Raw genomic sequence first — 26,995 nt, 5'->3', positions numbered from 1 at the left:
GTATAGTAAGATTGAAATAAGACAAAAGCCTGCAGGACTGAATTACACAGTCATTTTATATATATAAAAAATTCTTATCTAATATATATGCTATCTGTGTCTGTCTGTTTGTCTGTCTGATTTTTGCAAAGATTTCATATGCCTTATTTGTTAAACAACAATACCTTTATTGTTACTAATTATTATTACTGAATCTATTGGATTGCAATTTTCAGTTAGATATAAATTAAGAAAAGATAAGAATAAGTGATGTATATTTCTGTACTAATAATAAGGGGAATTCTATCTGTCTGTCTGCTAAAAAATAGTTCTGGCAGACTTACATAGGGAAAATAATGAAATTGATAGATTTATACAGATATAAAGATCCAAAAAGCACTACAATTAATGTTTGTTAGACAGTTCTTTTTTGGAGAAAATGTTTTACCAATATTAGCTAAATGTAAGATTCCACAAAGTTCTTACATATATATTGCTATTAAGATGACTTTAGATTTTTATATTCTTCACTATTTCAGTATTTTCAAGCTTAATTTAAGTCCACTTAATTATCTAGACCAAACCGTAGATATTTTCTCTCTGATCAACTGAAAAAAAAAATTTCCTTGGTGGCAATTTACATTGTCTTGCTTCTCCCTAAAAGAACATGTTCAGCAAAGGCAAAAAAGCACTAAAATCTTAAATAACTTTAATTTACTGGCATCGCATCCCTTGTATCAAGTATGTTAAATCCCAATGTTGAATCAGGATTTGAAATATTTATCAATTATTAAATTAGAGTGTCCTTTTAACAAGTTAAAAATATACTGTCAAATTAATCAATTATGGAAAACCTTATAAATCAGGATCTCTCTCTCATATTTGACATTTCTCTTATTGCACATTTTGATATGCATAAAACTTATATATAGTGTGTTCTTTACAGAAAATTATAATATATAGCTAGCAGTTTTCCTTGACTGACTCAAATTTAAATCTCATTACCAACAACAAGAAAATTTCTTACTCCACTAAGTTTCGTTGTGAATCGCCGATTAGCCCTCTCAGAAAACAATCTGATTGCACATCAAGAAGTCTGCAGCAACCTGCAACACATGTATTCGAATGTTTCGCGCGGTGAACCACATGGATATGTTTACTTTCATTTCTCGGTTTAATTAACCGTTGCCGAAAAACAAACTTAAGATATAAGCCGGCAGACAAAGCAACTTATAAACGAAAGTAAAGTTTCGTCAACCTGGTTCCCAATTCTATCATCAGAATCTTATTTGATGGTTTGCCGCGTTGGATAAAATGGCCTGGAAAAGAATTTCTAAACATGTTTGTGTTTTTAATATGTTTGTTGTCTTTTCTGTGATGATACACTACTATTTTTACATTGTGGTCCTTTGGTTACTATGATGCAGCAAAGATACTACTCGACTGATCTGAAGTACGTCTAACCTCAAAACTCAAACGCGTATGATCTTTTTCCTTCTCTCTAAAGCCTATTTCCTGTCGAAAAAAAAAGTGCTACACGTTTTTTTACAAGGAGCACGATCTTAACTTGAGGAATTGATTATTGGTAATTTAAACCGCTAACTTGCAAAATATTAAGATAATTAAAAAATGTATTGATAGATTGTAAGGTGTATTACTGAAAAGAATTTTAAAGCTATAAAACAGGGAACATACTCCATAAATTTTCGGAAGATTTCATGCAGAGTTTAAAAAACAGTTCCAGGCTTAACGTAGAATTTATGTCTCTAATTAAAAAAGGTGGCGCGCGGTAGCATTTGTGACTCTGGTTTTTCCTAGGCTTTGTTTATGCATTTCCGTCGACTATTTTTCAACTAGGAGAAAAGACGAAACAACATCGTCTTTTTTAATATCTTTTATAAAGAATTTAAAAATAAATAAAATAAAAGAAGGATGTTATTATAAAAATTATGGTATTGAAAATAAGGTGTTAACTTTTTTCAAACACAAAGTAGGAAGGAGAAAAACTAAATATTTCTAGTTTTCACGGGTAATTTTTTTAAAAAAAAATGACAAATATACCTTTGAATGTCAACAAATTGTTTAATGTGCCTAAAAGTTTGTATCCTCTATTTAGATAGAATACCAATCTTTGTCCGGTCTGTAGAATATCACATTTCTCTTGATACTCAGCAGTTATACTAATAGAAATATTCTTCTGGTCTTGAAAGTATTCATTTCCACTTAATACTTCATCAACATTGATATCTGCATACGTGAAATTACGATTTATGTCGCGTATACTTCCACTGATTGTAACATCAGCAATATGTCTAACATCCTTCTTCTCAGGACATATAAGAAAGTTCTTCTTTTCAATAATTTCTGCTCGCGTACAAATTAACACTTGTACAACCAAAAAAATGGAACAAAAAATTCTCCACTTTTCCATTTTTCTTCTTTTACTACTATCTCTACTTCATGCTGTACCCGAATTTGAATACCATATGTAATAATAGAGAAAAAGAAGTTACAATGAAACAAATAATGTTAAATGACTTTTAAATCAAAACTTTGTCTCAATTTTACAAAAATACCACTGTTATCTCGGCCGTTTCAACGAAATCTTGTTTTAACTGAGATCGTAGTATATACAAAAACTGTTTGCACAATATATTTTAAAACGCACTCCAGACAGTGAAGAAGCGTCTCGTAATAATAATTCAGGTCCGAAGATAAATCCAATGTCATAGAATACCGGACACAAGCGTTTGAGTTCCGATATCTCTCCTCCGTTGTGACTGTTTATTTTTAACACTTCATATATTGTGTAACCCTTTAAAAAAATATGTTATAAAAAGCATAGGGAAGTTCAAATCATTTAACATATCCTTGTTAATTTTGTGGAGTTTTTTTAACCATTTACTAATGCTGTTTTAGCTAACAAAAAAGAGTTCGGTGGGCGAACGCTAATTTTTTTCGGCGCGAAATTTGCAGAAATTTTTTGATATCACTTGGTGTCACGTCGTGAACAATATATTTCATTGATATCCTAGGAAACACAGCTCGCTTGTTGACAATCTAAACTGTGATGTTTCTTGGGTGTTTTATTTATCAGAGCTAAATATATTTGACAGTAAAGTAATGTTATCTTTCTACATCTTTGTCAATGTTATTTTTTAACAAAGAAAGCAGTGAGAGCAAACATCACAAAATAACAAGTAAGAAATGACGCTGCCGAGAGCCCTTGTCAAAAAATTGTTTAAACATCACAGCATACCGTATCCTAAAAATCCTTTTTACTGTCTGGTAAAGGCTGTCAAAATTGTTTTAGAGATCTGAAGAAAACAAATTAAAAAACTGGGGTAAAACATTCCCTTTTAATTTGAAAATACTGAAAACTTTTTTATCGGTATATTGTATAGCGTTTTTTTTTTTTATGTCCTAATGTCTTTATTTAATGATGATGTTTTTTTAAAAAAAAATTCTTAACACCTCAAAAAAGACTTTAAGCCTTGTAAATAAAATCCGAAACACGAAATCGTTGTTAGGCGCGTTCAAGTACACACCGCATCAGAAGCTTATAGTAGGGAGAAAACAATTGTATTTCTGTCATGAAATACGTCACACTTTTGCTTGTCAAATATCGTAAGTGACATCAAATAGCGTAAAGGAAGTGCGGCGATACATTCAACCTCAACTGTCTCAGTTTGAAAGAAAACAAAAGATGCAAATTATTGTTTTATTGTCGGCTTTGTTTTGACATTTCACACGAGGATTTGGGAACTAGATTACACGTAATAAACAAATCATCGAACCCAATCTATTTATGTGAGTTGATTATGATGTCAGGAGAACTTTTGAAGATAGAGTGGGTATTGAATTAAACAGTTTAGAAATGTAGGCTTTCTAAGGTGGGAATGTGCAATCGAAATAAATAAAACTTTAACTAAATAAAGAAACGAGAATACCAAATAAGGCATTGCCATGCAAAAAATTAGGAAGTGAAGAAGAGAGAAGGGCACCATTGAAAATGCTCATTTAACTATCCGGAACGTGATACTTGGCTATAAATTTCTCCAATCTCCTCAGTACTCCTTATACTAAGTCCGGTTGTTATTTGAATGTAGAAATAATATGCCTGATTATTAGATAGGTGAACAGTACAATTAGTATTTAGAATCTGGCAGGAATAACAGCAGCTAATTTTATTCATGGTCCCAACGCCTCTTTTCTTTTTCATATGGCTATACGACTCTTTGTTTCAATGACAAGGATGACAGGGTTTGGAAAGGGGATTAAGTACAGTATGGAGGTTCAGCATATTTATCAAGCATCTTATTTGATTATTTAATTATTAAATGCTCTTCGCCTTTAAAAAATAAATTCTGAAAATAAATTCTGTCTCTATGTTTTTGTTTACACGTAAATGAAAGCTTTTCTCTATCCGCTAAATTTTAGAAATTTTCACCACTTTCTTTGTAGATCAGAAAACCACATGAAAATAAAAGAAGGCAATTCCGTGATAAGAACTGTGTCAACCTCAATCCCAGGGGCCGTAGCTTTTTTTATATAAAAAAACGCTGCAAGCCCTGGGTTCGAGGTTGGAACTGTGTCACTTTAGTATCGTAGGAACGTGGTAACAAAGTGGTAAACGCAGGAAAGTAGACAGACAAAGTTTATGTTCATATATAAACCGACTGGTAGCCTTGTGGTAGAGCGTTCGCTTCCAGTGCGGGGGTCTTGGGCTCAAACTCCGACCGAGTCATGCCAGAGACCATAAAATACGAAACCATCCTTTCTTCTTATAGCGTTCAGCATGAGAATAGGATTGATATCTTGGGCGGTTGTCTAGTTAGTGATTGCTGTGCCTGCACGACTTTTGTAGCTCAGATAGGATCTTGAAATGCACTAGGACTCCCTTCGCAGGACCCTTGTTGATAGCAGTACCAATAGGAACTGAAGAGGCTATTCTGTCTTGGTCTTACCGAAATAAAACACTATTTATGAAGTTTGTTGACACAAGGAACTACATAGGCTATATCCTTTTCTTTATTAAATTCACGCACTTTGAGACTTGCATTTTCATAATAGACGTAATAGACGACCAATTTTAGGGGCCTTGGGCCAAAATCTGTTGGTGCCAAATTTTAAAAGAAAGTGATGAATAATGAGGAAATTAGTTTTAGTGATTCACAATAAACGTTCATAGGCATCTCGCTATCAAGTTTTATAGCATGCTTAACTCTGTTATCTTTATATATTTTTGGCTCGTAATCCTGGGGAGAGGAAGTTGTTTACCGCGTGAGACTGGTGAGAGGAAGTTGTTTACCGCGTGAGGCATGGTTTTGGAGTTTCCCAGAACAAACATGTCTGCGGCTAAGAAATATTTGATGACGTTACAAGCATCAGTCAGGATTCCAAAAAAGGAGGGAAAGTCGGCGAGTTGAATTCTTTGCTTCTACGCGCCCGTGAAAGTTCATAAAAGTATTACAAAGATGTAGGGAATAAAAACTTATAGTTCTGGTCTGCAAAATATTCAGTAAAACGTTTACGAAGTTCAATTACAACTTCATATCTCCATTAGAAATAACGAATTGAATTGGTATGTAAAAGCAGTGTATCTGGTCTATAAAATACACAGCAATTCAAAAGTGACATAGCCCCTGAGCAGAAATGACCTCTCCGCACCTGAACACAGCTTCAATAGGCTTATCATTCAAATAAGCTGAAGCTGTCATAGATAAATATTGACAAGAAAAACTTTCTCTGCCATATAAAATCACTTTATTCGTCGTAGTATCTCGTAGAAATCCTGCCCCTTTGTTACACTCTTTAGATACAATTTCAATTTTCAACAATCACCCGAAAATTTTAAACAATCTGGATAGGCAAATAAATAATAGATAATACTCTATGATCTTACCCGGGTAAAAAAAAAGACAAAATGTTGTTTTTCCCTAAGTAGCTAAGCAATGTTTAGTGCGAAAAATAATTTTTTGTATTAAAAGAAAGTTTCACTTTTTTTTAATTTTTCAGATGGATCAAATGGCTGACAGTTGTTAATAACATAACGCGTTTTTTTAAAGGATGTTATAACTAAACAATTAGCTTCATATGACGTCAAACAGGGCGGAGTTGAAGTGGGTCCGTCCTTATTAAACAGTGAGTAATAACACCAATCACTCTATACAAATACTTGTACAACTTCCAAAAAAAACAGTCTACAAGTTACTTCTGTTTATTATGAAAATGTCTCTCCTCCTCTTGCTTTTATATTACTTGGCGAGATCTCAGCTAAGTTTCCATTACTTTGAATTTCATGTTTCTTCTCCACGGAGGTTATTATCAGTTCACGTCCACATTTGCTTTGGACTTGAGGTCAAATAATTCATCGAAAACTACAAAAATAAATATAGCTACATATCTATATTTTATATAAAGTAACAAAGGAAATAATAATAAAATAATTATAATATTAAAATAATACACAACAACCTATTTTAAGCTGACTAAGCAATTTTCAACACTTGTGGTTTTCGCATTCTACTAAAAAATAACCTCTCTCGAAAATAAGGGCTAAACATAAGATTGCTATCGTAAGAAGTTTCCCAACCCGGACTGACAAATAGGTCCCGTGACAAATGTTTGCATCTCGATTAAGTTTTAGTTCTTCAGTAACACATTGATATTTTCGCCCTATATTTATGGACAGAAAGCAACAAGTCTCTGCAACTGAAATAATTTGGTCGAAAAATGCAAAAGCTTGACCAAAGCTATGACTTGTTTTATCGGAATCTAGGTAGCCGGGCCAACTCAATTTGTGTTATAACAAGTTTTGTTCTATGAGAATTTGTTAACGAGGATCTCGGCAAACCGAGCTAGTCTGTTTTACCAGATTGACTTTCCATTATTAAGGGCAGCAGAGTAATGTGACCAAGTTCTACTGGAAATCCATAACATACCTCATTGTACTTCTTGTCTTAACGCTTCGACTTCGCTCTCCGTTTCCACGATAGCTCGTTCAATCTCGTAATTTTTACTAACCAAACCAATCCAACTAAATACAAGTAAAAAGAAGTAAATGATTACACCGATCTCAAAAACAAAACCGCTATTTCAGATATGCATTGAAAACAGAAAGGCCAAGAAAAGAAAAAAGACTAGAATTTATTCCAAACGGCATAAAAGAAAAGTGGAACGTGCTTCGAAGGACCCAGGATTCTAGGGCTCTACAGAGTGGGACCCGGGATACAGGTTACATTTTTTTAATGCATATGAGAAAAATGAGAACATTGTGCTCTATTCAAAATATACATCTGTAGCTATGTCTATGCGGATTGTGACTTCGTACAGCGACATCCCTACTTCGAACAGGTGAAAGTAACATAAATAAATACACGAAAGTATAGGCAAGAGTAGTTTAACAAACAAAACAATAGCCGGGATAGCCAGCGTAATTTTTCTTATCGTTGGAAATCAGACGAATAAGCTGTTCAACTCAATTTAATTTCCTTAGAAAAAGCTTAGTTAATTAGGCTAGCAAGAAAAAGAATAAAACGCCGAAAGAATCGAAAAGAATTCTATGCCCTGCAAGACAAATATGTGGGAAAGTATAAGAATTCATTCAGATTGACTGTTAAATTTAGACAGCTATATTAATCCAGTTTCTTTTCACCAGGTCTGAAACTAGTACAAAAGCTTTAAACTACTTCCGTTTTGCGATGCTAAACATTGTTCCTTCGCTATTTTTACCGTCATGTAAATTTGTTAGCACTCTCGGATCTATAACGTATCTTTTTCTAGAAGAACCAAATCATTGCACAAAACTAAGTCTCTCACTCGCGTTCTCTTTATTCCATATTTCTGTTTGCAGCATTATGGTTTTCGTATTTTTTTAAAATCCAAAACTTGCCCGCTAGCGTCCCTGGATATTGGGTCGCACTTTGCCGTATGCCTATACCGAACAGGGTGGCCACAGACTTTAAATTTCAAAAATTTTAGGACATCTTTAAGAACTTAGGGGGTATTGCAGTCAAATAACTAACAAACGCATTCCGTATTATAGAAGATTTTGCCAAAATTCAGAAGGAAATGAAAAGTTACTAACAATTAAGCCTCTCCTTTTTTGGATAGATCGGCTGTTTATTGAAATTTACAGTACTTATATATAATTTATTAATCCTGTTGCAAGATACACATGTATTCAATCTTTTTTACACAAAAAAACGGAGTATGGGAGCCAACATAAACAATTTTAGGAGGAATTAATATTCTATTTCCAAATTTTAAGTTATTCAGGTCTTAGGAGAGTCTCCATTTTTTTTTAGGTTATTTAGTACATTTGAAAATATCATTCGAGAGAAAAGAAACCTATTACCTTTCCTCTAACCTCTGTAATTCAGATCCAGCTTTTTTCTAAAACAATAAAAAGAAGACCATAGCTTGTGTTAACTGTGGAGTTTGGGAAACAAAACCGATTGATGTAACCAATAAAAACAAATATTATATGTGGGGATATTTTCGCAGCCGGGGGAGGGGGGGGGGGGGGAGGGGATCCTAACAAAACAAATTTCCTGCCAATATTTGTACAGAACATAAATCACCACACTACTGGAGTGCGTTTAGTTGATCTCCTTTCTGAAGGTAATGCACATAATGCAGCGGCACAAAAAAAAACTGATCTGTAATTGTAAAGCTGCGCGTATGTCACAAACGTTTACGTTGGCCAAAGTTGAGAAGATTCTACTTGACTCGTTCGAACTTTAGCAACACAAAATTCGCGGTAATCGTAATTTTTCACAAAAGTTAAAATACGCGAAAAATTTTTTACCTGTTAGCTAAATTTATATCTTTAGGTTCGTAAAAAAATTGTTTTATTTATATACTAAAGTAGTACTTCTATCCCACCTAAATAAACATTTTCTTTTAAAAATATTTAAAATTTTTGATAATTCGCGAATGTTTATGCCAGCCAAATATAAAAAAACGAAATTTTTGTGTTAGTCATGAAGTTTTATCTCTTTTGGAATTCAATCCCAATGTTTGGCTTTTCTTTCTCTTCCAGATGGCTCCAAATAGGCTTACAACATTACTTTTAAAGTGGGGCGGTGTGGAGAATTAAACCTGAATCCTTATGATTACAGGTTGACAGTTCTACCACTACACAATTTACTTTGTTTTACACAAGTCTGTAACCGCAAATTTGAGATTATTATAGCAGACTTCACTTGAGTTTACCAGGTAAAAAACGTAATAAGTAGACTTACAATATCAGTTCTACAAAACAAATTATCAGAGTGTGCAATGTATATGATTTAGAATATGCATTTAGAATTAAAAAATTACGCTTGCAATATACCTGTACAGTTTTTCGATCCCAATTGATTTCTTGGATGTGTCGTCTAGAAAAATACACAAAAAAATAAGAAACAAAAACCAGCAATTGGAACATCTGGTAAAAAAATGTAACCTCAACAAACACAAAATTTACATGTAAAAATTCATGAAAAGACGTTTCAATTAAAGTTAAGAAATTTTTCTATAGTGAACACTTTTTCGCTAAGCCTAAATATTTTGAAACCCTTAACATACAAGAGATATAATATAACAATTTTGGACATTCTACCCCCTCTAACTGTAACTATGTTACACTAACGCCAAAGATATGTAAAGCAATGCTTTAATTTGCTTGCCTACCACACAAATCTGTTTAGTAAGCCGGAGTAAGAACCCGAAACTGAAATTTTATGATTACAGGTTAAATGCATTACCACTATAGCATTTCCGCATCATCTCCAAAAAAAAGAGAATTATGATGTCTGAATTCTGGTTAAATTATGACATTTAAGTGAATTTTTCACATAATTATACATAAATTAGTTGTGTATCCATAGGGATATTTTATGCGTGCTTAGGATAAAGTAGGGATTCGACACATACTTTGAACAAAACACAGCTGCTTTTTTTTATAAAATTAATTTACACTAAGGTGCGTCTAGGTGATTTTTTGAAATGGAGCAACGTTATTTCTATTTTGCGGTAAGAACAGTTTGTAGTTTATCTTTAGTTTATCTTTTTCTAGTATTTCTGACTAGGTTTTTATACATTTTGATTTATGGCAAAAAAATATTAGAGCCATTGTAATTGGCACATTAAAGAAAATTCTAACAACCGCCAAAGTCGCACTGTTTCCTCCGCAAATACTTTCTTTCCAAATTTTTGCGTTCTCAAAAAATTGTGTCAAATAATTCTCTCATAAGCAGTATTTACAGTACATATATCAATATTAATTTTCTCCAAAGAAATGTTTAAGGCCACAAAATATGAGGGGAACGGAGCTTTGTTCACCACAAGGGTAATGGTGGGTAATGGGGGTAATTTTTCATTTCCCCCTAATTTCTTGTTTAGGGCAATGATAGGCTAATGATAAACAAACAACCTAACAACTAAAAATAATGTTAACGAAAGAGAAAAACGATTTCCCGACTTCTCCCATGCAAATTTTTTTTTGAATATTCGCCATTGTAAACACTTGCGAAGATTCGGCAAACTTGCTCCTATTGTGTGCCATTTTATTTCATTGATAAAAACTCAAAGGTTTAATCAACTGCAAGTTCCGGCTACAGTCTGTTAGTCTTGAGGTAAGTATAATAGACATAATAGAACACTTTTGATGTTGGTCATGTAAAATTATCTCAATTACTATTGGCGAGGGAAAATAAAAGCATAACCATGGGGCGCGAGTGAAGTTTTGTGAATTGCATTTTCTATTCTTTACGCAAAAATACGGAGTGTTACAAGCAAACGCTAAAATATATTCATGAAATATTATTACTCTTGGCTATCGAAAAATCGTTCCTGCTATTTAAAAAATAGGGACATGTTATCAGAACAACCGTTACCTATTATTTTTATAACTGATGGCATGCAATGCATGGGAAACTGAGCTGAGTATAGCTGAAGTTGTTGTATATGTACCAACTATGTACCAACACAGAAGTCACATTAATAACAGTTGTTCTTAACACGAAAGTGCCTATCCTGTACAAATATTTGGATAAAAAAATGAAGTAGGGTGCTCAGCGTAATTTGACTCAAATGCTTACTTTATTTCTGCGTGTTTTCTTTGCTGTGCTTCAAACATGCGTTGTAGGACATCGCAATGGCACCTCCAAGAATTCGCTCCATACTGTGACAACAATTCCAAGTTGGCTACCCTAAGAATTAAAAACTCTGGTATTATTATCCAGATAAGAAGATTGAACTGGCTGGGGCACTTGGAAACAATGGAGGAGAATAATTGGGTAAGAAAGTGTAGAGACTTGATAGTTCTGGGGGCAAAGCCCAGAGGCAGACCGAGAAAGACTAGGCAGGAGGTTATAAGGACAGACTTGATACAGAGGAAGTTGAGTTTAGATCTAACACAGTCTAGATCAGATTGGAAGAGGGTCATTAATATACCCCGTCCAATCCATGCTAGCATGGAAAACGGACGTTAAGCCGAGAATGATGATGATATTATAAGTTGACTATTCTGTAAATACTAAACAGTTTTGGCGTTTTACTGTTTAAGAACAATAAAACACTTAAATACATTGACTAAAAAAAGATCTTATTATTTCGTCGCACATCTTTAAAATGGTGACAATACCTTTCAGCTTGATGCTCAAGCTGTGCCATTGAGTTTTTCAAACACTCAGACCATGCAGAAAGATCTGTTTTCTGAGCAGCAGCTGGTTGGGGTAATTCATATCTGCAAGGAGTGAATAACAACAGGTTAAGTAAAATACAAATAAAGTGGCCAAGAATTTATATGAATGGGTAGTACTTAAAGTGCAAAATGCTTTAATATCGCTTTTTTAAAGCAAATGCAAAAAAATCTGTGAAATTTCCTACACGCAAAGTCATGAAATAAAAGTGTGTGTTTACAATCTAACTATTGTACCACATAAAGCAACTCGCAACATCAGAACATCGCTATAAGTCATAACTACAAATCTGCCAAACCTAAATTATAAAAAATTCATATCTTTACCTCTTCATGCTCAGAAGTTCCATGGGCTGTCTGTTGGATATTCTATCAAATTCTTGCTTCATCAACTTTGCCTATCAAAAATCAAAGAAATATCTCTTTTAGCGGTTTGAAACAAAGAGACAGATCGTTCTTGCTTTAACAAAATCTTTTGGATGTTATCTGAAAAATCTCATTTACACATAATTTTTTTGGCTAGTTCAGTAGAAGAGAAAGGGCTAAAGGTAAACACAGCAAAGTCTAAAGTCATGATTAGTAGCATTGCAGCAAAGTGTGACCTTGTAGTTGGAAAGTGGCCTTATGGAGTTTGCAGGAAAGGGGTTTGTAGTAACTCAATTTTTTGTCAGACTTGCAAGCATTGGGTACATAAGAAGTGCAGTAGTATTAGTGGAAGGTTAAGAGCTGACATACATACCTTGTACATTCTAAGATGGCGGAACGTGCGGTCACTGGCTTGTGGCTGGCAGTTTTTATTTTCATAGTTTGGCTTACGGTTTTCCGAGTGAGCAAAAAGAATTTTTGTACAAACGATGGTGTTAGCATTACGATGAATGCAGAGGATATGTATGAGCAGGAGAACTTTGCTTTATCATCTTTATTTACACAGAAGAAAAATTATTCGAAATTCAAACCGAGATCGTTGTTACACATTTTGTTGATCATATGTGGAGATGTGGAGACATGTCCCGGTCCTAATCCATGTATGGAGAATTTGATAAAGAAAAAAGGAATACGCATATTTCATCAAAATATCAGAGGGTTATTACAAAGTTTTGAAAAAATCCAATCGTTTTTTGGTTTGTATAAAAACGTAGATTTATTAACACTATCCGAAACACATATTCATTCTCACAGTTTTAACGATGACGATAGTTTGTATCAAATTCCGGGGTACAAGTTCATTAAAAAGAACAGAACAAATGGTACCCACGGTGGTGTTGCCATGTATATATCAAATAAAATCAGTTGGAAACGAAGAAAAGATCTTGAAAGAGATGAAGTTGAAGGTATCATTATAGAAATATTCCAGAAAAACTCAAAAAGTTTCTTAGTTGGGAGTTTTTACAGACCCCCGGATGGGTCAAATTATCTTCACGCACATTTTAACAACATTTTCGATGATATGTTAACTCTCATTAACAGTACAAATCTTGAGACTATAATCCTTGGGGACTTCAATGTTAACTACGGAAATAGAAATATATGCAGAGAATTAAAAGACTTGATTACTTTGCACGGTTTTGTTCAATTGATAACTAAACCAACTCGAGTGACTGAAGATACGAGTACTATAATTGACATTATTTTAACTAACAACAAAAGTTTAATATCTACGGTTGATGTAGCACCATTAGATTTCAGCGATCATGACATGATAGGATGCGTGCGTAAAATGAATCACGTTAAATACCAATTCAAAACTATTACATGTCGTAATTATTCAAAATACAACAAATCGCATATGTGCCGTGATCTTGAATCGGAAGAGTGGAATGCACTTTATGATATGACTGATGTAAATCGTGCATGGACATTTTTCAAAGATATTTTAACAACGGTATATAACAAGCATGCTCCCAAGATAACCAAACGAGTAAAGGGAATACATTGTCCATGGCTCACACAGGAAGTAAAAGGGCAGATTAATCATAAAGATCAATTGTTACGCAAAGCGCGAAGATCTAAAAATAAAAACGACTGGACTTCATTTAAAATTGCCAGAAACCACTGCAACAATTTAGTTCGAAAAGCAAAAAGAACTTACCATCAAGATTTATTGTACGAAAATCGAAACAATCCTCAAAAATTTTGGAAAGCTTTAAAGTCAGTTTTTCCGTCCAACAATAAAACACCTGAATCGTTAGTAAAACCTGTTGACGACCAAGTCAGTAACCGTTCGAAAGCAAACAAGTTTTGTAATTTCTTTAGTACTGTTGCTCGGGATTTGAAGAATCGTTTTATACCACTCGTCAATTTCGCTTGGAAACGTCAACAACAGAATCGCTCTAGAACTGAGGAAGTCTTTGAGTTTTCGTATGTCAGCAAAGTGTACATCCAAAAAGAACTGAAATCGTTAAAGCGTAGCAAAGCAACTGGATTTGATAATTTACCTCCTAACTTGATAAAAGACAGTGCCGAGATGATTTCAAAACCAATGGCATTCATTGTAAATCTTTCTTTAAAGACCGGAGTTATGCCAACTGAATGGAAAATTGCTTTGATCAAACCTCTTCACAAATCTGGAGAACGAGCAAATCCTGATAATTACCGCCCTATTTCAATACTGCCTGTGCTGTCCAAAATTATGGAAAAAGCTGTCCACAACCAATTGAGTGAATATTTAGAATCCAACAATTTACTGTCAGAGAAGCAATTTGGCTACCGTAAAAAGAGATCGACCGAGCTTGCAACAGCATTATTGTTAGATGATATAAGAAAAGCTGCAGACAAAGGAAAAATTACTGGCGCGATATTCATTGACTTATCGAAAGCTTTCGATACCCTTGGACACGCAACCCTTCTAGCAAAGTTAAAACAATATGGGGTAAGCAATGTCACACTTCAGTGGTTTGAGAGCTATTTGTTTGACAGAAAACAAATTGTTGGTTTTGACGATGTGTTATCCGATCCTTATCCGGTTTTGTGTGGGGTGCCACAAGGTTCTATCCTTGGACCTCTACTGTTTTTAATTTTCTTTAACGATTTTCCGGACATTCTGAAAAAAGCTGACGTTGTGGAATTCGCTGATGATACTGTTATCTACGTTTCTTCAAACAAAATTTCTCAGATAGAAGAATTGTTAAATAATGATTTAAAGAACATCAGCTCATACTTTCGTGAAAATGAACTTGTGATTAATTTAAAACCTGGAAAGACTGAGTGCGTGCTATTTGGGACAGCAAAAAGATTAGCAATGTCAAAAGCTGACTTTGCATTGCTTTTTGACGGAGTACCAATCAATGTGACTACATCTTATAAATATCTTGGTACAGTAATCGATCACAATCTTAATATTGGTCCGCAATTTGATAGTATGTACAAAAAGTCCTCGTCAAAGTTAAGGTTGTTGTGTAAACTCAAGTATTTCTTGAACGAAGAAGCTATCAGACGTGTTTATCGATCTATCATACAATCTGTTATTCGATATAATTGCTTGTCATTTTTAAATTTAACAGCAACACAATCACAAAAATTACGATCGTTGGATAGACGAGCAATAACGATAACAAAAGATGCGAGTATCAACACATCAGACATGATTAAAAAACATGCTGTTAAGTTGGTAAAAAAATGTTTGGATGGTGATTGTTGCTCGAATTTTGATAATTATTTTACTTTAAACTCCCATAATTTTTCAACTAGAAATCAGAATTTTCTTTTAAAAATTCCTAAAATAAAACTTGAGTTTGCTCGGTCGGGTTTCTTCTTTCAAGGAGCTAGGCTTTTCAACTCCTTGCCCAAGGAGATCCGGCGGAGTGGACATGAGTTTAGTAACAAGTTACTAAATTTTGAGTTTAGATAAATTCTTTGAGTATTTTTTATACTTTAAGTTTTCTCGTAATACACCTTTTAGATTGTTCATGGCGACTTGTTCTAAGTTACACTTGCCGAGATAGTTCGTCGAATTTTTAGTTTTTGGTTATATTGATTTATTTGTGTGATTGTGTGTATGTGTAAACTAGTTTTTAATTTCTTTTCGATGGCTACTACTTCTTTCCTGCCACTGTTTCTTTTGGTCGTTACTTTTTCGCACGTTTTGGCTAATTTTGCGTTTCCCATCAGTTTTTGAGATTATATTTTTTTCAGTTTGATACTTTTCTTTGCATTTTTAATATATATTACTAACTAGATTTTAACGTATGCATAAACAGGACGTATATTTATAACAGTATTTTTTACTGACATACTCATCCTGTATATAAATTCGGAAATAAATAAATAAATAAATAAATACAGTTTGTATGCAAGCGTTGCAAAGGTGAGATTATAGAGAATAAAGTATTTCCAGCTTTAATGATGTACAACAGTGGCTCGTTAGAGATAGTTGAGAACTTCTGTTACTTAGGTGATATGTTGGGCAGTGAAGGGGGTGTTGGAAGAAGTGTTACTTGCAGGATAGGTTCTGCTTGGAAAAGTTCAGAGAGTTACTTCCTTTGTTGACTAGCAGAGTCCTGTCAATTGAGGTAAAAGGTAGGTTGTATGAGGCCTGTGTAAGAAGTGTTATGTTGTACGGTAGTGAGACATGGGCAGTGAAGCAGGAAGATCTTGACCGTTTAGAAAGGAATGATATGAGAATGGTTAGGTGGATGTGTAACGCCAGTCTGAGAGACAGAAAGAGTTCAGATGAGCTAAGAAGCAGGCTAAGTCTCCGTAGAATTAGAGATGTTATCCAGATAAGAAGATTGAATTAGCTGGGGCACTTGGAAAGAATGGAGGAGGATAATTGGGTAAGAAAGTGTAGAGACTTGATAGTTCCTGGGGCAAAGCCCAGAGGCAGACCGAGAAAGACTTGGCAGGAGGTTATAAGGACAGACTTAATACAGAGGAAGTTGAGTTTAGATCTAAAACAGTCTAGAGCAGATTGGAAGAGGGTCATTAATATACCCCGTCCAACCCATGCTAGCATGGAAAACGGACGTTAAGCCGAGAATGATGATGATGATGATTCACTCTTGGCTAGTTCAAATTTTAATTGTCCGATTCCCAAAATAAAATCTGTAGACAAAATTAAATGTTAAGTGTTTAGTAATTTCCAGAAATCAACATCAAAGCTTAAATGTACAATACACATTTCACCTCTCCCCCTGCAAAACCCTTGATAGGCTTTTACAAATGGCATCAAACTTAGCACACTTATATAGTATGAACCGCACACACAGTATTATTGAGGCATGCAATTCTTTGCACGCCTACCAAAAATTTTACAACATAGTCTGGTTGTGAGTTTCAAGTTCTAAGGATAATCCTAATGAATTATAAGGATTTTATAGAAATTTAAGGTTTGCTTTCAAGTAATGCCAATATCTAAGACTTTGAGATTTAGCTTGTAGGTGCCTATTAGATAAATTAAAAAACTCAGTTAACTACAATAACCATTAACATACCAAAAAGAATAACAAAAAAAAGGAAGGGGGTTAATATTAAAATTTTAACTTCTTCTTAATGGAAAGTGAATCACTGAAAATAAACTTAATTGATTAGCAAAATATTTTCTAACAAAATGTTTGAAAATGACACAATCTGCAAAACATTCTGCTTGCAGAAATTTCTAACATAACAGAAATTTTTGTGCAATAAATTTCTAATTGCATATCTATACCTCAAACAAACTGTAATTAGGTGTCGGCATAAATTCCAAGTAATTTTTGGTTGGACGATATCTTTTCACTTCTTCCTCTATCAGCTCATTGACCTAAAATATTAAATAATATTGATTTATATATTTTGTTTTTTAATGGATATCAGGTTTTTTCAGGAGAGGCGTGTGATTGTACGCGCACGCCTTGGCACAAGCCTAAATTGTTTAGGCGTGTGATTAATCGCATGCCTCAAAAATGAATATTGAGTTTTAAAAATGAACCTATATAATCCATTTTGTAGCATGCGATGGCAGCCCTTGAAATAATTTCTTGAGATTCGTCAGACAAAATGCTCGATCATCGTGTTTGGGGTTCACGATTTAAAACGTCCCCCACTTTTTTAGCGCAAAATGAATGCGCAACAAAGATCAATTTAGCACGTGCGAATCATCGCACACCTACTCAAATATTCCTGAAAAAGACTGGGATATCAAGAATTTTCTCTACTATAATTATAAATTCCAGACATTTTGATTATCAAAACTTTGAGTTAAATGGTCAGGGTGTAATCCAACAACTTGAAACAATGACTATATTATAATTAGGAATTTCATCAAGCCTCCCATGTAAATACTGTATTCTTTATAGGTATTTTCTCTCTGCTTATTTGACAAGAAATCTTCAGGAAAATTTAGGTGTGGCAATCCCTTTACATAGCTAAAAGGGCTAGATTTTCATTTCTTGCATTGTAGGCAGGCAAAAAAGAATATGGTTATAAAAAAATCGAAACATTATTCTATAGACAGACATCACACAACCAACTACATTTGATTGAATTTCATCAAATTGGAACAGCTTAACTAATAAGACACATAACACATAAAACAAAACACATAAAACAGTGCATAGTTTTGTACGGTGCAAATTAAAAACAATTTTTTTAAAAATATATATATAAATATATTTAGACCAAAATTATTGCTACCATTTTTGTTATTAAAGTGAAAAAAAATTTTTTTTTTATTTTATTTTTTTTATATATAAATATATATTTAACTAGTCGATAAACCCTTGGAAAAATCCACTTAGACAGGATAACAGTAAAAAAGAACCGTTATTTAAATTTTGATGACATCAGCAAGGAACTGTCAAGAGACAAAATATGTGGTTTTGATAAGCGGTTAATGAGATGTTAAGAGTTAAGAGAGAGAGTTAAGAGTTTAAAATTTTTGCTGACGTCAGCAAAGGTCCGTTAAAACCCCCAAATTTTTTTTTCAGAAATTTGTATACCTGTTGCCTTCATCGTATAGATCTTGAAACAGTGATCAAGAAAATGTATAGGATTATGTACTTTTGATAAACGGTTGCAGAGATATTAAGGTTTGAATGTTTTTTGATGACGTCATCAACCCATCCATTCCGAAACGGATTGGGAAACCAGGTTTTGGAAAATTTCCCAAATTGGTCCTAGGTGCTCCCTAGTTACCTATTCGGTGAAAAATCATTGACGTCACCACCTCGTTTCCAAGTTATTTGGCCTCTAAGTTTTAGGTGCACTGTAATGGCTTCATTAATTGAATATAGGATATTGACGTTAAAGTAGTGTTATTGACGTCACGCCGTAACGTCAGAAAATTTAACATATTAGATAGAAGTTTTTCGGCGACATCAAAGGAAAATGACGATATCCACTTTGCCTGTTACAGACACAGACACACAGACACACTCTCTGTATCATTATAAGAGATAGTCGATAAGGCCCATGGAAAAATCCACTTAGGCAAAAGGCGTACGAAAAATAGGTTGCTTTAGATGTTTTTCTGACGTCAGCAGCGCATATAAAAATAAATGTTCTTAAAATCTTACACAAAATGTCAAATATCAAATCGCATTAAATCCTCCACACAAATCTTACGCAAAAAAAAGAACAGCTTGCAAGGTGTAAAATCAAGTTGATAAAAAGTTACAACAACGACACTTGGACCATCGACACTCACAACACCAACCTCACAAAACTGACAGTAAGAACACCGACAGTTACAACACTAACAGTCACAACACCAACAGCCACAACACGGATAATAACAATGGCAGAAAAAACACAACTCAAATATGTACATCTTTTATATGATTATGTTGAAAACCCTTAGTATTTTATTCTAAAATGTCAAAAAGATGGCCTGCAAGAGTTAGCACAAATCAACAAAAATATTTTTTTACACATTTTAAATGTTGTCTTTCCCTTAGAAGCTTATACAAAAATATGAAAAAGCCATAGTTTGCAAAACATCAAATTTAAATCTAGAAAAATCAGTCATTTCTGTTGTATACCATCCTCTCCCACAAAAATTTACACAAAATGTAAAAATCAACCAGTTAAGAACACAAAAATTTTCTCTTTTAGTTCCGTACTACCCTTTACTAACAATTTTAAACCTAAATGTCAAAAAATCAATGAGCAAAGAATAAACTTGAATCAACAAAGGTCATTATGTGTTGAGCTTGAAACAATAATCAAAATAATGTATAGAATCATGTACAACAGCAACAATAATAATAAAGTCAGAAATAACACATCTCAAATATTTTCTTCATTGAAAACTTTTAATAATTCAATCAGAAGTGTCAAAAACATCAAATTTATATCTGGAAAATGATTTCTTTGATTACATACTATCCTGTTCCCAAAAAATATACACAAACTGTAAAAATGAACAGATTAAGAACACAAAAATTTTTTCCTTAGTATGACGATCTGTAGTGACCTTTACCAACCATTTAAAAGTGAATGTCAAAAATGAATAAGGAGTAAATTTGAATCAACAAAGATATTATTTTTGGAAAACAGACTGTATATACGGTCCGTCCTCACAAAAGTAAACAAAAAATGTAAAACAGATCGGTTTTTGAGGAGCACATCCAAATCAACAAAAAATCAGTTCATTTAGCATGTTCTATATTGCCATTGCCCATAAATCTTCCACAAAAAGGTTATGAAACACATCAAATTATAGAAAAATCAGGCATTACATAAAATATAAAAAACAAAAAAGTTTTAGTCAGAACAATTACTAATTTTTTCATCATCACCAAGCACAGTTATTACTACAATTTTAAAATTCTTAACAAAAACGTGAAACCATGGAATTTTCTTCCAGCAAAAATGACATCAAATATATATAGTTTAGTTCTTCCCAACAAAAGTTTATAATACCAACTATGAAAAAGCCATTAGCTTTACACAACAGCCTTTAGTGGAGGCCAATTCCACAAAATTTGTTCTTTCAGTATATTGCGTGTGGTCTTTTCCCCACAAAATTTTACATAAAATTTTAAAAAACAGTAGTTTGCAACACAAACAAAAACACGAACAACCTTACCATCCTCTCATAAATTAAAATAAAGTCATAAACCCACGTAAATTTCCAATCAAATGTCTACAACCCCCTGTTAAAATAACCTGGTATTATATATGTAGGCTGACAAAAGTTTAGCAGGATGTCAGAAACAAAACAATAAAAAATAACACACACGCTTTAAATTCTGAAAAAATTTATTGCACTGGTCATATTGCACGTAGTCTCCTGTGAAAATGTGAAAATAATTTTACTCTTATGGGCATAAAAATATATCCTACTATCCTGCAAAATCTCAAGTCTTTGAAAGATTTTGTAGGTAGCTAGCTAGCTTGTTACATCATAATTCGTGATCATAAAAGAAAAGAAGTTTGGAAACTAAGGTAGCTAGCTATAGATAATTAAAAAAGAGGAATAACAATATAAGTCATAGGTTAGAGCTAGCCATGGGATGAGGAGCAGGCATTGGAGGCTAACATTAGCTAAGAGCCCCAGTTAAATATACTTAAACTGGGAATACTTAGCTAAAACTAAAGCTAGCTATTTATGCTTAGTAAAACACATATAAAGAGAAACAATAGTAGTGTAAAAATAACAAAATTACAGTGATCAGTAAGTTCAACATACCAAAGTTTTCCGTTTGTTAGTCAGCTAATGTAGCATTTTGAATTTTCGGACAAACACATTAGTTACGCGCCAGGGGAGACATTAATTATGCAACAAAAACATAAACAAATATGGTGGCTAGGTTTTTTTTTAAAAAAAAGCGCTAAAATATAAAACTTCAAGAATTTGAGACTTTTCTTGGAAAATGCGAGTCTGCTTGCTCCAGTGACATAAACCTAAACGTCTGAAAACATCAAAGTTCTTACTATTATTGATTTTAAATCCACTTTAAACTCTAGCCTTCATTTTCTACTTCTAACTTTACTACTTTACTTCTAGCTCTAGCTATCAATTCTTACTTCACTCCTTGGACTTTTCTTTCTCTGAATTACCTATTTGCACTTTTTTCCAGACGAAGGGCCGTTCTTTTGTTGTTGTTTTTTTCGGTGTCAAGGGACACCATTTTTGTAAAGAAAGCCGTTAAATTTATTTCAGCAAAACAAGTTGCTCCATTTTGATCACGTGATGTAAACAAAGTAAACCCGCTAGCAAAATGGTATAACTTTTTCGGAGACTTCAAAGGAAATGTCGGCTACATCAAAGGAAAATGAACACATCCACTTTGCCTGTCGCAGACAGACGGACACACTTAGCGCATTATTATATTGATGCATTCTTGAAAAAAATACTATCTCATGAATATGTGATTTTTCATATGAAAATTTTTATAAACACTAAATGAGATATGATTTATACTAAATAAGAACCACCTGAGCCCAAACAAAAGAATTATAACCACTAAGCTACAGGGCCACACATGTTTAAACCCACACAACCCTTGCAATTGCACGTGTAATTCAAGTAACGCGTGCGATGTAAAACGCATGTGCAAAAGATGTTACGCATGCGATACGAGCTCCTTTTTTAGGTCATCACAAGCAAATAGGCAAAAATATGCTTCGCTTGGGTTTCGTTTTTAAAATTGTTTGAATAAAAATAACACTTGAGGTATAAAGAAAAAATTAAATTAAATTCGGACCTGCTATGGTTTTCAATTGTTTTGTCAAATGAAGAAATTATCTACATAATAAAATGTCTGCTCTGCCTGTAAGTGCAGTTTTGCAGACTTGCTATATCCGTGCTCCATGGGCGTTCACCTCCGCATTAGTTTAGTACCGCATGACTGGACTTCTTGTGTAAGACCTGGTTACCAACGACGAAGGGGCCAGGCAAAAGGGATTTATGTCTACGTAGTTTTTTTTACCTACGTCAGGAGTCAGTGAACTTGCTAGGATGGTCTATAGATAGGCTTGCTCATGGATTAAAAGGACCAGGACGATTTAATAATTCTGAGATTTAAAAGTGTCAGACCAAGATGGAAATCTATCAGACGTTTTGTCCAACAAACGTTTAAAACGAACTACGGACATGTCCAACCGAACTAGAAATGTGGCGGACATTTTGTCTGACGAGTCTCCAAAAATTATTTCGAGGGCTGTCATCACACACTACAAAATGGATTTTATACGTTGATTTTCAAAACTCAAAAACTCAAAAAAAACATACGCACATTTTGAGACGATCCCTTAGTAGAATATAATAATTATTGATTTTTGTTATCTTTAAAATTTAAATCATTTTTTAAACTTAAGTTGTTTTAAGATTTAAATCAGTAAACTTAAAATGCCGCAATTTTTTATTTAAAAACTGGTATAAGAACAAACGTTGACAGTTGGGATGTGTAGCCTATCTTTAAACGCCACAGTTTTTTATTCAAATCTTTAAACAAGGTTGCTGGTAAGCCCCATATACCTTAAAAAGTGCGGGCGTTCTTGGGCGAGTTCGGCGGTTTAAAAAAATCCAAGTATTCACACAAAAAAACCTGCATAGACCTGAACAATGCCCGAAAGAAAAACAGACACTAATGATTCAATAAACTATAAAAATTAAAATAAACTTACTTTTGGTAGCAAAATTCTTTAAAAGAACTGCTTTTGATGGTTTTTGATAAAATTTACTTTATAAATAACATATAAATTTTAATTAACTCTTTTCTCTCCCAGCGCCTTCTTTCAAGTATCGTCCTCATGGTATGTTACAAGGAATTACATTTCAGGAATGCTTAGGGAGAGTGTGGGCGGTTTCGGAGGACAACCGCTAATTTAATTCGAAAAGTCACCTAAACTCGCCCTTATATAAGCGGCTTATTCTCTTAACTAAGCTGTATAGCTTAATTTGGAGATCTCCTAAATAAGCTGTATCATACAGCTTAATTAGGTGACATACAGTACTGTGAAAAGGTTTGTTAACATCGTGGTTCGTGTTTATTTCATGTTACGCACGAACCACGATAGTCCACAATGCGTATTTTTTTAACAATTGTGGACCTCACGATCGTGGTTCGTGGGCTACATGAACGAAAATTAAATATTACATTGTGGCTTCCACGATAGATAACTTCTATTGTAAAACAACAAAGACTGTTGTTTATCAATTAAATCAAAAACCGACGGCAAAAAAATAAATTAACAAGTTTTAATTCGTTGTCATAAAGCTAGCTACATAATAGATTTTAATCGTTCGTGAATCAAAATGCGATGTAAAAAAACATTTCTATCGCCGCTTTTCGTCTATAAACTTTTAAAATGCGACCTTAAAAAACATTTCTATCGCCGCTTTTCGTTTATAAACTTTTAAAATGCAATTTAAAAAAACATTTCTATCGCCGCTTTTCGTTTTTAAACTTTTAAAATTCAATCTAAAAAAGCATTTCTATCGGGGCAGACAGATTTAACTTTTCTAGACAAATGACATTATGATAAAACCTGAAACAAACAAATTAACTTCAATAAAAGACTTTTTTGAAAAGAAAAAAAATTAAATTATACTGGTTATAAAATCGTGGAGCTCGCGAAAATAATCGTGGGACACTTGATCCTTCGTGGAGATAATAATATTAGCGTGGTGGCCACGATAGAATGTTTGAATGTTTGTTATACATAAAGACCACGATTTTATCTTGGTTCGTGTGCAGCACGCTCGTTACACGAACACGATGTTAACAAACCTTTTCACAGTACTGTACATCTACATTAGGAGGTAGAAAAATTTTCCTCTGATTTCTCGAAAAATGTAAATTTTAGCAGAATCACCGCTGCAGCTCTTTAATCGTCAGTTTGACCACTATATTATAAAAGAGGAACGGTATTTCCAGCACTCCGGGTTCAAAAGATATGGACTACATATAAACAATGGTTCTTTGTTAGCGATAATCTATTTAAGCTGTACTGCATCTAGTTAGGATGTCACGTCACGTGATACATCCTATTTAGGCGGATATTTTTAAAACTTCAAGTTTAGTGCTACGAAAAAACTAATGTATTGGGGATGTTTATATGCATGTAAATATTGGATTTATTCAGTTAGATAGATGCTAAAATTTAGTTAAATGTGTGTTTTATACGATCAAAGTTTTGTACATCTTAACTAAGCTGTAAAATGTCTAATTAGACTGTATCATACATCCTAATTAAGCTGACATCTAAATTAAGATGTACAGCTTAATTAAGAGGATTTCCCTAACTGTATTATCTTTGAAGGCTGTACATAGGCGTTGATAGCTGGGCTGTCCAGTCTTTCAATGTTCTGACTTAACTTTTGACAGAGCGCCCTGCTTACAAACGAGATGGTGAAGCATTGATAGTTGGGCTGGCATTAAAAGATGGGAAAGAACATCCAGCTCCCTTCTCGTATTTTCTATCGCTAGCTAATCTAGCACGGGTTAAAGGATAGAAAATGCCAATAGTGGGCTGAATGATAGTTTACTCTAATTGGGAAAAGTTTCCCGACTGACAAGGGAGACCTGTAATCAACATTGAGATCATGGTCAGCAGAATACTCTTAACCCATATCAAATCAATTAAAAACATGTAAAACTAAAGTACATAATTTGACAGGAATACACAAAGTCTGCAACGTACCATGTCACGAACACCTGGTTCATCATAACCCTGATCAACATACGGTAAAGCGTCAGGAACGACTTCATGGCTCATATGTGCGTGAGTAGCCATCTTGTTTGCGAATGGCTGTTGTTCGCACAGCCTTTGTGTATACAAGCATCAAACACTAACAGACTTTCGCAACGTGCTTTTCCCCAGGGGTTCTTTTCTACACGACAGACATCCCGTGTCAAATGATCGCAGAGAGGATAAGCACCCCTGCGCCTCCCACCCCTAGGATTTTCTAAAAAACAAAAATTCCTGGGAATGAGAGTGGGAAGATTTTTTTGGGCGTAGGGCCTTCTTTTTAGAGTTAGTGTTTAACGAATCATTCAACAATGAACAAAAATTTATGGGACACTTACTTATGGACTGTCACCAAAAAGAGAAACTATTATTTATCTTCTTTTATACATCAGCTAACTACGAAACTTTAAAAAGAGAACGTGAGTAAAGTACTTGGGAATTTCATGCCCTATGACTGTGACTATGTAGTATTCCCGCCAGGAGGATACGTACCACCTCGTCCCCAGGGGCTTTTGCCTTTTTGACATAAAGACCCGTCAAGTAAGCCCGAGCGTCTTGGACATAAGCAAGAAACCCTGGAGACGAGGATGGGGATACGTATGGCATTGATCTAACATGCTTGCCTGCCACACAAGTCTGTTGCGGCCAGTTGGTCTGAAACCTTATGATTACAAATGCGCTACGACTACACTATCTCCCTTGTTTCGATATAATTCACTATTTTTGTCATGGTATGATTGTGCTCTTTTTCTTGGTTTCAAAAGAAGATGTAAGATAACGCGAAAAATGTTCAAGTTGCAAAAAAAGCACCTAGTGAAAATATAAACAAAACTTCGTTTTCAAATAAAGAGAAACTGTGCGCACAGATATCAATAGAAAATGCTTAATGCACCTTAGTCTCCAGATCCCATAAAAATAATATTCTGCCGTGAAGGGGTGTAGTTCAACGCCTTCTTGTTGCTTCCTTGTGGAAGGAGAAAAAGCTCAAAAATTATAATAATCGCATTTTTGATTTTACTAAATAAGTGACGATAGGCTTATCACCTTTATGTAATCTTGCGTGTTGATTTTCTTTGTTCCTGAAGAGGATAACGAAGTGCCGGGAATATATTTTATGCTAACAACTCTCGAAATTTAAAACAGAACCGAATTTTGCGCTTTATCACAAACAACGACGCTTTAGTACGAGTATTAAAGAAGGAAGTAATTAAGCTCAACGGAGGCGTGCTTCTCGGAAGTTTTTTTAAGCTGTGCAAAGTCTTCCTTTTTTGAAGCTGCAGACAAGACAACGTAAGGATGCAAGCTAGGCAGCTAAATAAGTAGCATTAAACCATAGAGACAATAATAAATATGATCCTATCATTATAGATTGTATTGTTCTAGCTGCATAAAACTGGGAGTATTAGGTTTGTTTTGTGTTCTAATTTGAACACATTTGGACACAAGGGATAGCCTCTTTTTTTTAGCCTTTTAGTCAGGTATAAAATAAGCTACAAACATAGCTATGTTCTGCCCAATCTTGAAACCCGAACGGTCTTAAGACTGGACTGCCCAATCTATGAGAATGTTTGTTGGGTCTTGCAAACAACAGACCCATCTCTTCTTTAAAATCTAAAAGACGTCTGAAGATGTTCCTAACATTGGTCTCCTGCCCAATATCTTGTGACACCCTGTCCAGTCTTAAGACCGGGCGGCATTTTTATGTCTAAAGAT

General features: G+C 34.0%; 2 protein-coding genes across 2 annotated transcripts in view; both read right to left on the bottom strand.

The window, feature by feature from the left end:
* Positions 1-2,848, bottom strand: part of LOC130641104 (uncharacterized) — a 116,004-nt gene extending 113,156 nt beyond the window's left edge. Inside the window, exon 1 of the mRNA XM_057447768.1 lies at positions 2,041-2,848. Within this exon, the coding sequence (XP_057303751.1) occupies positions 2,041-2,410 (370 nt within the window). The 5' untranslated portion in view covers positions 2,411-2,848. The remainder of the gene's footprint in view (positions 1-2,040) is intronic.
* A 3,296-nt stretch (positions 2,849-6,144) lies between these two features.
* Positions 6,145-25,346, bottom strand: LOC130641107 (pre-mRNA-splicing factor SPF27-like). The gene is made up of 9 exons (XM_057447772.1): positions 25,235-25,346; positions 17,313-17,405; positions 11,996-12,066; positions 11,612-11,713; positions 11,067-11,177; positions 9,320-9,362; positions 8,339-8,376; positions 6,924-7,018; positions 6,145-6,359 (listed from the first exon to the last, which is right to left on the bottom strand). The coding sequence occupies exons 1-8, from the start codon at positions 25,325-25,327 to the stop codon at positions 6,925-6,927; spliced, it is 645 nt and encodes a 214-aa protein (XP_057303755.1). The 5' UTR covers positions 25,328-25,346; the 3' UTR covers positions 6,145-6,359; position 6,924.
* Positions 25,347-26,995: the final 1,649 nt, after the last annotated feature.

This window comes from Hydractinia symbiolongicarpus, chromosome 4 (assembly GCF_029227915.1).
Source record: "Hydractinia symbiolongicarpus strain clone_291-10 chromosome 4, HSymV2.1, whole genome shotgun sequence".
NCBI classification, from domain to species: domain Eukaryota; kingdom Metazoa; phylum Cnidaria; class Hydrozoa; order Anthoathecata; family Hydractiniidae; genus Hydractinia; species Hydractinia symbiolongicarpus.
This window is presented reverse-complemented; position numbering and strand designations above follow the sequence as displayed.